This window comes from Lactuca sativa, chromosome 2, assembly GCF_002870075.4.
Source record: "Lactuca sativa cultivar Salinas chromosome 2, Lsat_Salinas_v11, whole genome shotgun sequence".
Taxonomy (NCBI): Eukaryota; Viridiplantae; Streptophyta; class Magnoliopsida; order Asterales; family Asteraceae; genus Lactuca; species Lactuca sativa.
Genome location: NC_056624.2, coordinates 171928314 through 171942407, shown reverse-complemented (window position 1 = coordinate 171942407; position 14094 = coordinate 171928314). Strand labels below are relative to the sequence as shown.

The 14094-nt window shown below is 37.2% G+C and overlaps 1 protein-coding gene across 2 annotated transcripts; it reads right to left on the bottom strand.

The window, feature by feature from the left end:
* Positions 1–4569: 4569 nt before the first annotated feature.
* LOC111900251 (probable inactive purple acid phosphatase 29) lies at positions 4570–6653 on the bottom strand. Of its 2 annotated transcripts, none has more exons than XM_023896126.3 (2): positions 6433–6653; positions 4570–6137 (listed from the first exon to the last, which is right to left on the bottom strand). In XM_023896126.3, the coding sequence occupies exon 2, from the start codon at positions 5977–5979 to the stop codon at positions 4834–4836; it is 1146 nt and encodes a 381-aa protein (XP_023751894.1). In that variant the 5' UTR covers positions 5980–6137; positions 6433–6653; the 3' UTR covers positions 4570–4833. The 2 variants fall into 2 exon arrangements, with proteins under 2 accessions (XP_023751894.1, XP_023751893.1); XM_023896125.3 differs by having other exon boundaries at positions 4570–6066; positions 6433–6652.
* Between the last annotated feature and the right edge of the window lie 7441 nt (positions 6654–14094).

Genomic DNA, 14094 nt, shown 5'->3' with positions numbered 1-14094 from the left:
TTTTTAAACGAAAAAAATATGTTTATACGGTTTAAAATGTAATAAAAAAATATATTTATACGGTTTCAAATGGAAAATAGACAAAATTGAACAAAAATTGATAAATGATGTTCGATTGGAACAAAAAAAACATAGTGTCAAAATTGAAATAAAAAATTAAACTTAGTGTCAAAATCGAAAAAAAGTGAAAACTTAATGTTTTTTGTGGAAAAAAATCAATTTTGACACGTCAGCATATCATGTCAGTATGCCACGTCACCAAAACTGACACGTCATCATGCCACGTCAGCATGAAACCTGGTTAACCGGTCAAGTGGTCAGAATTGTAACGAATTGGAAAACACAGTGTCAAAATTGACACAAAAAATAACACGGTGTCAAAATCAAATTTCTGTGTAAAAATAGTGTTTTTTATGCCATTTACCCTTTATAATATTAACTAAAGAATATTGTTTGTTTTCCTTAAAAGTTACACTAATAATATTTGTTGTGATTATTGTTTAATAATTTTTTTGTACCCCCAAATATAAAATATAAATATTTGCCATATATGATTATATTCGATCTAAAGTTTCTTCCATTGCAATGTTTGTGATGCTGGTGAGACTAAATATGGTACAAAACTTTCATATCCTATGACAATAATAGGCTTCAAAGAACATAATCGGAACACAATGCATTAAAAGTAGCAAGAAGAAGTTGGTTATTGTTCCTTCTATCAACAAGAAATAGCATTACTAAACCACTTACCTCTTTGATTGCCGATTGTTCACAAAAAAGGATTGAATCATACCTTAAGGAAGCGAAGACATCGACAATGATGGAATGCGATGGAGCACATATGAGGAGAGGAGATACACCCTACGACTGATAAAAATTCGTTGTAAGACGCAAATAATTGAGAAATTAAGGAAAGAAAGCTTATGGCGATTCAGACTTCAGATATATCTATTAGAGACAACCAACAACAGTTATGAGGGTGGAGATAGTGATTATTGATGGTATGCTCAAAAGAGGACAATGTCTAAGAAGGAAGTGTGAAGACAACATGCAAAGAGGACCAAACGTAGGGTGCAGTGCAATAAAATGAGGATTAACATCAGAAGAGTAAAGTAGTTTAGGATGTAGGAATGGTGTCACACATGTCATATTATTTTCCTGTCACATCAGCGCCACCTCACTTTTGTTGGACCACTTTTATTTCTTACCATATAGAGGGGATGGTTCGCCATGCCAAGGTTCTTTATATTATTTAAACTACTTAATTTATATAAAACTAGACATTTCATTTAATTAAAAAGGAAATTATGTAATATGAAACTAAAAACTAGAAATTTCATTACTTTTTTTTTAAATAATTTTGTATTTTACTATTATATATATCCTTAATAATTATTTAAAGGTTTAAAAGTTCAATACATATTGATTGAAGACAAACGGGCAACAAGCTGCGCCACTAGCCCTTTCTGGATGGCAAAACCACTTCTTTTGAAAACAACATTAATGGATCTAGGAGATATGAAATTAGAATGCATGACCCGTTGGACTCTATTAAGGAGCTCCACCGCCTCTGGTGCGAGAAAACCAAATGTATCAAATGCAAAAGGAACAAACACATGTTGATTTTCTCTACATGCATTCTCATGTTTTACCACTTTGCACGCAGCGGCTTTCAAAGCGGCATACCCAGCTGTGAAACCCCCGCTCCCCAAACCAACGAGATGAGAGACCCCAGTAAGATCCACGCACGCATAGTTCCTTCTTATTCATCTAAAGATCAAAATATCAGTCGGTCTAAGTGTTGACCTGCCATCCTGCGGGTCCGTCAAAAAGTTCACTGGAGCTTCTTTCTTCATAGAAATACCAGCACGCCGACAAGCATCAAAGAGAACATCCTGAACCACATCATGTCTATACTTGAAACCAGGAAGCTCTCTACAATGAACCGCGTGTTCCCCAAAGGTATCCAAACATGCCTTGCGACAAACTGGGCATATCTCGTCAATTGGGAATATGGGAATCATGAGGCGGTAACGAAGGATAGTTCGGTATTCCACAGGAGACATATGCTGGCCAAGACCATCAATAGGGATAGTTAGCAGAAAATCCTGAGCATGAAGGGCCCGCAGACACTCAAAGACCGCTTTTTGTCTGACAGTCATGTCGAAGTCGACTTCCATATCTTGGATGTTTTTGCTAAAAAGGGCACATGCCAAAGCTTTTTGGGATTTAGGGGGGGGGGGGGGCGGTGTCCTTATTAGTGAAACCGCTACAGTCAAATCCCGGAATCGTATCGCGAAGACGAGTCATAGCACATAGGTAATCCGAGTCCATACCACATATGCCATTGTCATGTAAGATGTGGTCTTGTAATGCCCAAGATTGGGCCCTCGAGGCTACAAATGCGTAGGAGGAAACCTCGTAGGCCGAGTACAAACCCAAACCACCGAAACGAATAGGTAAGGAAGCCAAGCGCCACTGAATGTCTCCAAAGAAGGGGCCTCCACATACCACCATATCCTTGATAGACATGCACAATCCTTTGTCAAAGAATAATGTTGCCTCTTCTATGTGTACCGGCTGGCATGTCCTTAAGCCAAAGAAAAGTTTTGCAATGCCCATACATGATTGAAGCAAAAGGAGCTCACTCTGCGGGTCACATAGTTGTGGAAGAAGGCCCATCAAATCAACAACATTGACCGCTTTCTTCATGGCCAGCCCGCTAATAAACCTCGCGTCTCTGCTAACACCCCCCCCCCCCCAAGGAGCTTCACCCCCAAAGAAGGTCTCCCTATATCCGTTGGGAATAAATCGGCATGAAGCTTCCTACCATCACATGAGAGCCAATAAATCTCCGTTTTCTTGATGTTCAACTCAAGACCCAAACCTCGACCATGCAACCGAATTATGTTCAACACTCTAGCCACCTCCTCTGAATCCCCAATGACAGTCCCATCATCTAGATACCAAGCATGGAGAAGGAGCTTACAATTGTCTCTAATCTTGTGCACAAGCGGGTGCAAAACGAGGGCAAAAAGAAGAGGGCCCAAGGGGTCACCTTGCTGCAACCCAGTGGCAGACTATATATGTTGGTCTCCGATATAAAGTCTCACTGCTGGTCCGTACAAGAAATTCACCCACAAAGAAATGGAAGGGCACATCTTCTTAACCTCGTGGAGCAATGCTGATCGATCCACCAGGTTAAAGGCATTCGAAAAATCCACAGTCAGCATTACAAGAGACCCATCAGCATGGTGTTCACTCAACACCCTATTGGCACTGTGTAACACAGTCTCAGCACCGCCAGATACACCAAACCCCGAACTGAAAATCATTAAGGTACTTGGTCATTTTTTTACCCACACCTTTCATGGCAGCCTTGGAAACCAGACGTCTCCATATAGTGCTTACTGCAATCGGACAGATCCTGTTGTCATGTTTGAGTAGAGGCGTGAGAGGAGCAGATGCAACAAACTCTGCCAAAATGGTTGGACATCTTCCCGCTAACCATAAATTAACAACTGAAGTGATAGCATGTATGAGATCTGTAGCAATAGCAGACCCTTCTCCACAAAGAGCGTCTAGTAAGTGTTGAGCCCTCAAGCCATCAATTAAAATTTAAGAAACATAATAATAAACATAAGAATTATGTATTATATTTTGCTACGCCCCTTGACAATACTCCAAAATTCTATATAGTATAAAGTTTTTTCCGTTTTCTTGGTGGAAATTTCAAGAGCAATTTTTAAAATCATTGCATTACTTTTACCATTTCCAATCGCATTTCACTTTATTAAACAGAGTGTTAAACTTCGTTACTACTTTTTTCGTGTACCTTAAATTTATGTATATTTGATATTTTTTTATGTAGTGACCTCAATTCATTTCGTTGAGGAAAAGTTCGATGACGTCCAAAAAGATAACCCATTTTGGTTGATGTCAACCATCGGGCCCTCCGATACGTTCACCCATGCACGAGCAAAGCCTCCTCTTCTATCGTGTTCCAAGGTACAATCAAGGTCTTTCCTTTGTTATTGGAATCGGGTTGATCATTTGAAGAAGACATTTTGCAAATATAAAATTGAGAGAGGTATGATGAGCGTTGAAGATTCGAGTGAAATAAGATTAATAATAAAGGTTCGAGGGTGATAGAAAATGAAGATATAGTTGTAGTATTTATTTTGATTAAAAAAATGATTTCTAGGTTAAAAAACAGATAGTTTTTTGAAAAAGAAAAAGAAAAGAGACGATGCAAGCTGCTGCCGAATTGGGGTGTCAAACTTGGCAGTTGGCATACCGAGTTCATGTGGCATCCAGCCGAAGGTTGGTTCTTGAAGATTGTGCTTGCCACATAGTTTTTACCATTTTACTATGATTCCCTCCGATCACACCTTACCATTGGTCCACTTTCCTTACAACTTTCTTGGTTGTAGTGTTTTTCCTTTAATCACACAACTCTTTTTCTTTTCTTTCTCAATTGTGGTTGAGCACGTCTCTTTTTTGGTAGAACACAATTTGTTGTCATATTATGTCTTGCCCAATATAAAACATAGTTGGAGCACAAGAAAATGCATAAAAAATAACAATACTTTGACTTCATTCATTTCTAGCCACAAAGAAATAACATTACTAGATATAAGAGCCTACTACCAACCACCTACCTCTTTCACTTCTCAATTCCTAACAAAAAAGATCACATTGTGACCAAGATAGTAAAGATACCTCTTATTGACCAACCTAACCTTATACCCTATAACAGTGTAAATTACAACAAGATTCAAAATCTTGTCTAAAATTTCAACCAAACCCAAATCTCCAAAACTCCCGGATGATTCAACCACGGTTAACAACAGGTGGCTTCTTCCTACGACTCCCAGATGAACTCCGCCTCCAAAGAACCTGTTCATCAATGGCACTCAACTTTTCATCATCAAGCCTCTTCCATGTTCTAATACTCTTCACATTTTCATCCTTCCCTAAAGAAACCACCACCACCCTCGCCCTTCTTGACCACCCTGCCTTCCCATACGCATGGTACCCAAACCCTCCACCATAACAAAGATGAATCCCACTCAACTTCCCACAAAAATCATTCAAATGATCATGTCCAGTGAAAACACCCTTCACATCACCTGTCTCAACTAAAGTTGTAAAGAACCCTGAGTTCACAGAAGCAGAACTTATCCCTTCTTGTCTCACACCCGTAAAGTTTGACTTGTCAAACCGTGCATACTCTGGTAATGGGATGTGAAAATACGCAAGTCCAGGTGCTTTTGATGCCTTTTGAAGCTTTCTAGATGTTTCTTGAAACCAAAACTGTTGAGATGGTTTGATCCATCCATATCCAGGGATTGAAGATACTGTGGAGTAATCGCCACTATCAAGAAAGTATAAGTTGAGAATCGATTTGTTCATTGAGCTTGTTCCTTCAACTCCATGGACTTCAAGATTGTAATTCCCAAAACCATCTATGATTTCAATACCTTCAGGATTGAGTTGAGATAATGTGTTCTTCATTGTAACAATATGTTTCATAACACCTGCTCTTGATAAGGTTGATTCTTGGTCGTGGTTGCCTAAAACTGCAGCCCATGGGATGTTTGATGAGATTGCAGGGGCAAAAGCTGCGTTCATGGAGGATGCTGCATCTGTTGCATCAAATCCGTAGATGTTGTCTCCTGTGAAAACAATGAGGTCGGGTTTTTCAGCTTTGATCATTCGGTTGATGAAGACACTGGTGTTGAGATCAGAGCAATGGAAAAGCTGGTTGGGCAAGACATCTTCACATGGAGTCTTTCGGCCATCGGCATAGTGCATGTCAGCCACCTGTAGAACCTTAAACTCGCCCTTCTTTTTATCAAATCGTAGCTGTTTTCTAGTTCTACCATTAGAGGACCTTCGAGTTCTCTGAGTGTTGACTGTGATAAAACTTGAAAGGAAGCAGAGGACAACGAATACAATCAACAGAAATCTCGCCATCTTGAAGGGAACGAATGAAGTTTCGGTTATGTAGAAGGTGGATGAATGGTTCTTCAAAGCGAATATGTTGAGAATATCGCAGTATTCCTAAAATTCACGTTGAAATGTTTAATATGAAGCCAGATCTTCTGTTTTGATTCAAAGATGCTTTAAATTTACTACAAAACGATGATAAATAGTTGTAGGATTAAGGATTTCCTTTAACTAGAAAAAAACGAACACGTTTGTGAAAAATGAGACGAGTACTTCCCGACTCATATTAAAAAAAAACAAATCACAATCAAACAGGCAATTCTCTAAATGTTGTGTATTTTGACAATAAAAATTAAGCGACTCTGAAGATCACATCCAAGTACGAAAACTGCAAGAGTCAGCTTTCCTTTACTCTAGGGTTTCAGATCCTAAAAGAAAAGCGAGATAAGAAGAGGACGACGAGAATAAGAAGAATCATACCTTAAGGAAGCGGAGGCATCGGTGGTGATGAAATACGCCGGAGCTCAAACGAGTGGAGGAGACACTCTAGTCTACGGCCAGTAGTCTGGTAAAAGTAGGATTTGAAAGAGAAACAGCTACGAAAGAGAGCAAGACAATGGTGGCGGTGTTTGGATATGGGCTTTTCGGTTTATTTTGACGTTACGATAAATATTTTTTGGAACAAAATTAGTTATCTAATGAAAGAAAAAAAAAAAAAAAAAAAAAAGGAATTAACCTTAAATAAAAATGAAATCAAAATATATTAACGTTTAGTATATTGTAAGAAATAAAGTATTCAAGATAAAAGTCATGGAGTAATATTTATGAGGGTTATAAGTTTACAACAACTAATCTGGATATTGGGCCCGCCAATTAAATTACAACCGTTGAATTTACGGCTGACTTGCTCAAAGGTTTCTTGTTTTGGAAACGGCATCAGACATTATCGAGAGACAAACAGAACTGTGGGGCATGTGGGCAATGAGTGACTATTTAAAACTCAAAGCTCAAGATAGGGTGGGAATTAAATTCAAAGAGAAATTAAAATCCTCCTACCCAATTATAGTAATAATAGACAATTAACAATCTCTTTGCTAGGGACGAATTAAAAACTAGAGACTAAATTGTTCGGAAGTTTACTCAAAATTGTCGCTTTATTTTGTTGCAAGAATTTGGTTTAATTTATTTTAAAAATTTTTGTAATAACGATTTTATCTTTTTTTTTTTTTTACCTTTTTAGTTTTTTTATTTAAATATTTTTATGATTAAAAGAAAAATAAAAAAAATACATTTATCTCTCTTTATCTCTCTCTCTAAATATCACCACCACCCCTATCATTTTCCCGAAAACATAAACACACTCTCTGAAGAAAAAAAAAAAAAAAAGGCAGCCCCTTCCCTTTTGTTACCCTCCATTATCATACCTCAAAACAAAAATCAAAATCAATTTGTGTTCTCGGATGGAAATCAAAATCAATTTGTGTTTTGAGATGTTGGAAAAACAAGATGGAGAATCCGACAGTGAAGATTTAAGGTGGGTTGTAGTTGACTTTCAGGTAGATATTTTGGTTCCTTCGTCTTTCCTTCTTGACCGCCTTTTTCTCCTATTTCCTTGAATTTAGTTGTTGTTCGTTTTCATGGAGGGTATCCTCCATATCTGAATCTCAATGTTTTTACACTGAAAGGGGAAATAAGTGCAAAATCGACTATTGGCTCAAAATTGGTTCCTGTTGACGCCTCTAACCATCATTTTGACCCTTTGCAACCTAAACCGGTTTCATTACTTGTCAAAAAGATTGATATAAAAGAGAAATTCCCAGAAAACCGATTTTCGAGTTTGAAGGGTAGTGCAACTTTGATAAATTTGGTTCTAGTTCGTCGACTTATGTCCCTTTTGTTGTTGATGCTATTATGGATGAGCTTCCTGACCCTTCTCGTAACATTATTAAGCTGGTGGATTTTTCTAATGTGGAATCTGGTACCTCTATGCGGTTATGCTCGAATTTAAAAGGGATATTGCCCAAATTTGCAATCCCGATGAGAAGGAAGCTATGATGATATCCAAGAACAAATTCATTGTATAGGATCGGTGTTACCAATCAATAGCATTAGTGATGTTCATGCCTCCGGCTGATGATCGTGGTGGTCGTATTTTTCAGCATGTGAAAACCAGGTGGAAGATATGAACTGTGTAGGAGAGAGAGAGAGATATAGAGAGAGAGAGGTATTTTTTATTTTTCTTTTAATCATAAAAATGTTTAAATAAATAAAAAACTAGAAAAAAAAAAACAAGGGTGAAATCATCATTATAAAAAAATTTAAAGTAAATTAGACCAAACTTGCAACAAGAAAAACTTTGAACCTGTGGTTTTAATCCAAACATTTTTGGACCAAAGTGGTAATTTTCGGCAAACCACAAGGACCATTTATGCAGTTTAGTCAAAACTAAGACAGGTTGGGGCTTCCTCGAATTTTTTTTTTTTTTTTTTTGCTATAAAAGTAGGACTAAAAGATCAACAAAAACAATAACATGAAACAACGATGTATTATTTTCTTCGGGTCAAACTTAAACTTTCCCAAATGTTGTTACCAACAACTTTTAACAGTATTAAACATTTTTCAATTTCAGATTCAGATATCAGTCAACAACGCAACTGATAATGATTATTTGTTAAACAAATGTTGTTAAAATAATCAAATAAACCATGAAACAGAAGCATGTCCTCCTGCCGTTGACCATTTTTTAGCTCATGTATGACATTGGACATATGAGATTGTTGATCTGGAGCTTAACAAAACAACCATGATGCACAGAAACAGGCAAAAAACCGACTTCGGTAAACATTAGAATGCATATTTCTAGAGTTCAATCTAACCTCACTTTGATTTTGGTCTTTATCCAAAATCAATGAGAGAACAATGTCCAAATGACCATTCTTGCCCAAAGACCAGTCTTGTAACGTGTTGGATTTTTCATAGGACTCGAACACGTATAAATAACTCTACTTGTAATGAGAAGTTTACCAATTGATTCCAAAATTCTATTAATATTTACCATAATGGCTTTTACTCAGTCTTTGTGTTCCATGAACTTAGCATTCGTAGATGTAGATTAATACACGACTTTCATATGCTCGTAAATGATGCTATATTGTATATTAAAAGATCAATTTTATACCCCATGTTGATGTAGTATTGCTAATTCATCAAACAATTTAATTTATTTAATTTATATGTATGAAGTTAATTCGAATTTAGAACCGTCTTGAAATGAAAAATAAAATAATTTAGGCATGCTTAATTAAAAGAATCCAATAAGTAGAAAATGAATGAACCAAACTATAAATTAGAACAAAATATATACAATATGAACATCTTTTTGTACATTCAAAATAACTAAAAGGGGTCAAGATCACAATTAAAGTAACTGACCATTTTATTCTTCTATATAGAAGGGTTGTACTACTCGATTATGCATTGGCAAAACTGAAAAGAAAACAAAGGGTAACAAAAACATTTGTTATGGGCATAAATTTAAGAAAACATCAAACTTGTTTAAACATATGTGGATTTGAATCTGGCAAGGTCCAGCTTCAAAGGTCGTAGAACTCGTTACTCGGTACTTGTTCGGCCGACTACCAAGTAGCGAGTACTCGGGAGTACTCAGGAGTACTCGGATTTGGTAAATCGTGTAAATATATTTTTAGGAAAACTATATATGTCAAAATCTCACGTTAAAATCATAAATTGATTGAAATATATAACAAAATTAGATACATGTGAATATACAAAATCTAAAAAAAACACATAATCTCACTTCGTAAATAATTACTGAAAATTTAAGATATATATGTAGTAATAATCACATATGTGTGTGTTAAATAATAAATCATTAAGTATATTATACATATTAATCACCGAGTTGACCGATTTTTACAATACTGCCCAGTTCAGTAAGGGGTCGATCAGGGAGTACTCGAGATTCTGTAACTCACCTCGGTAAGGGGCCGAGTAATGACTACTCGGAGGAGTAATCGGCCAACTCGACAAGTTTTACAATATTGGTCTCCATCCTAGATGTATTTAAGAATCATTTCAACTCATTCTTGGTCTTCATTGTTCAATAGATTTCCCATATGCCCCTATTTAAGAGAATATGTAAACAAAGGTTATAAAAAGGGTAAATAGCACAAAAGACACTAAGTTTACACCAAAATTCTAATTTGACACTATGTTTTTTTTGTCTTAAATTTGACACAGTGTTTTCAAATTTTTTACAATTCTGACCACTTGATCGGTCAACCCGGTTACCTGCTGATGCGGCATGATGACATGTCAGTTTTGATGATGTGGCATCCTGACATGACATGCTGACATTTCACAATTGAATTTTTTTCACAAAATACATTAAGTTTTCATTTTTTTTCGATTTTGACACTAAGTTTAATTTATTCTTTCAATTTTGACACTCTATTTTTTTTGTTCCAAATCCAACATCATTTTTTCAAATTTTGTTCAATTTGACCATTTTTTATTTGAAACCGTATAAATATATTTTTTTATTACATTTTAAACCGTATAAATGATTTTTTTTTTTCATTTAAAAACCACATTTTTATATAAATAAAAGTTTTTTTTATATATCCAAAACATAATGTTATGTATAAATATGCATTAGTTATATCATGATAACCAAAAAACTAACCATATGTTTCGAACAAGATGTAAAAATTTCAAGGGTTGCAAACCTGATCTCTGGGCATTGATCAGCTACACACCTCCAAACTCATTTTAAAGTTGCGTATTAAATATAAAATACGATTTTTATATGACTAATACATATTTATATACAAAATTATGGTTTGAATGTAATTAAAAAAAAAACATTGTATTAATATAAAATATGGTTTTAAATGAAAAAAATGTATTAATACGGTTTAAAATCTATTAAAAAATATTTATACAATTTCAAATGGAAAATGATCAACATTGAACAAAATTGAAAAAAAAAAAAAAAATCGATTTGGAACAAAAAAAAAACAGAGTGTTAAAAATGAAAGAAAAAAAATTAAACTTAGTGTCAAAATCGAAAAGAATAAAAACTTAGTGTCTTTTGTGTGAAAAATTCAATTTCGACACGTCAACAAGTAACCGGGTTGACCGATCAAGTTGTCAGAACTGTAAAAATTTGAAAAAACACGATGTCAAATTTAAGAAAAAAAAATATACAGTGCCAAATTAGAATTTTTATATAAACTTAATATTTTTTTTGTATTATTTTCCATTATAAAAACACTACTCTTGAAATTCTGTGGGTATTTAAAAATCGTTTCAACTCATTCTTAGTATACATATTCAAGAACCAAAGTTAATTGTAACATTTATGAGGATTATAACTCCTATTACCAAACCTATATCCAAATTGGGTCCACAAAATAAATTACAACCGTTGAATTCGCCATGACATGTTCACAGATTATCTTTTTTTGGAAACGGCATCCCAGTCTGATTATAGATAGACAAATGCACTGTGGGGCATGTGGATGATAAAAGTCAAATTTCAAGATAAGGAGGGAATTAAATTCAATGGACAATGAATAACAATCTCTTTGGTACATATAATATTGTTTTCAATTTTAACTTCAAAAAAACCTTTAGAAATATTATGCTAAAGAAACTCAAATATATTAGAATCGTATCCTACCTAATAAATAAAGAATTTTTTGTCACATGTCATCTTCTCTTTCATTTGGATATATGACATTTTCTAGAATTTTTAAATTTTCTATTTTCTACTTGTCATTTTATTGTATTTTTCATTTTATTAAATTAAAATTCTACATTTAATATGTAAGATATTTATTAGAAAAGTTTATATATATAATATATTCAATACATTAAAGCCTCTTTAATTTTAATAATTCAAAAAAAATTCAATTTTCTTATAAATTCAAACTTTTCAAATTGTTAAAATTTCATATCTAATTTTTTTTAAATAAACTCATGTAATACATGAGTCTCACACCTAGTTTTTATGAATAAAACTATTTTATGAAATTAATAATCATATACGATCATCATGGAAATTTTGATTTTCCAAGTTTATTTTCTTTAAAATAATTATAAATACAATTAAAAAACTAATTTTCCAAGTTCTATCTTCTTTAAAAGACTTGAAAAATACAATTTTTGATCATCAAGACAGTAAATTATAATAGAATGACATTCGATCTAATAGTATGGACATTGATCATGGCTCGACCTAGAGCATGGTTCGTCCTTTCCTTGAGCAATAATTGGTTCGACCTTGATCTTTTGGTGATAAATTAAGTTGTTGAGACCACGTTGTGTACCCTTCTCAACCATAACCTATCTTATTGGGAGTTTATCTCTATTCTCCATTGTCGTTGGACCAATAGATTCTAATGTATCATATCTAGGTCTGGTAGAATATGTATAAATAGGAAGACGCCCAATCAAATGGAGACCATTTCTTATCGCGAGAACATTTGAGAACAAATTTTAAAAACACAATTTTTTTAAATAAGATTATAAAATAAAATTCAAATAAATCAAAAAATAATTACAAACAATTAAAAAACCCACTAACTAACATCACTCACCACCCAACCAACACATCCCACCACTACCACGCGCCATCACCACCCATCACTAACCACCACCACCAACTACCACCCATCACTAACCACCACCAACCTCCACCACCCATCATCACCGCCAGCCACTACCACCAATAACCACTACCTACCACCCATCACCATCACCCGCCACTACCACCCGCCACCACCACCCATCACTAACCACCACCACCAACCACCACTCACCACCCAACACTACCCACCCACAACCACCACCACGACCAACCACCTCCGCCACCACCATCACCACCAACCACCATCATTACCCAACCACCACCACCACCCATCACCACCGCCCGCCACCACCACCAACAACCACTACATACCACCCATCACCACCACTGGCCACCCACCACCATCCACTACCACCCACCACCCATCACTACCCACCACCCACCACAGCTACCACCATCACCACCAACCACCACCACCCATCACTACCCACCACCACCAACCACCACCCGCCGCCACCATCACCACCCAACCACCACCAACCATCACCACCGCCGACCACTACCACCAATAACCACTACCTACCACCCATCACCACTACCACCACACGCCTCTACTACCCATCACTAACCACCACCACCAAGCACCACTCATCACCCATCACTGCCCACTCACAACCACCACCACCACCAACCACCTCCGCCATCACCATCACCACCCACCCCCATCACCACCCAACCACCACCACCCCGACACCACCACCAACAACCATTACCTACCACCCATCGCCACCACTAACACCCACCACCATCCACCACCACCAACCACTACCCACCACCCACCCGCCACCAACCACCACCCGCCACCCATCACTACCTACCACCCACCACCACCCGCTACCATCACCCACCACCCACCACCCGCCACCATCACCCACCACCCGCCACCACCATCACCACCAACCACCACCTACCACCCATCACTACCCACCACCAACAACCATCCGCCACCACCATCACCACCCAACCACCTCCACCACCCATCACATTTGCATGCCACCACCACCCACAACCACTACCTACCACCCATCACCACCACCACCATCACCAATCACCAACCACCACCACCCGCCACCCATCACTACCCACCACCCACCACCAACCGCCACCATCATCCACCACCCACTACCACCCACCACCATCACCACCAACCACCAACCACCACCCATTACTACCCACCACCCACCACCACCAACAAAAACAACCATCCGCCACCACCATCACCACCCATCCACCACCACCCAACCACCACCCACCTCCACCACCCATCACCACTGCGTGCCACCATCACCCACAATTATTACCTACCACCCATCACCACCACTACCCACCACCACCACCCATCACTAACCACCACCACCCACCACCCATTACTACCCACCACCCGCTACCACCATCACCACCCATCACCATCACCACCCAACCACCACCACCCGCCACCATCACCCATCACCACTCACCACCACCCGCCA

Bases quoted from the DNA above. Each gene is read 5' to 3' on its own strand.
- LOC111900251 (XM_023896126.3), bottom strand. From the start codon at position 5,979: ATGGCGAGATTTCTGTTGATTGTATTCGTTGTCCTCTGCTTCCTTTCA.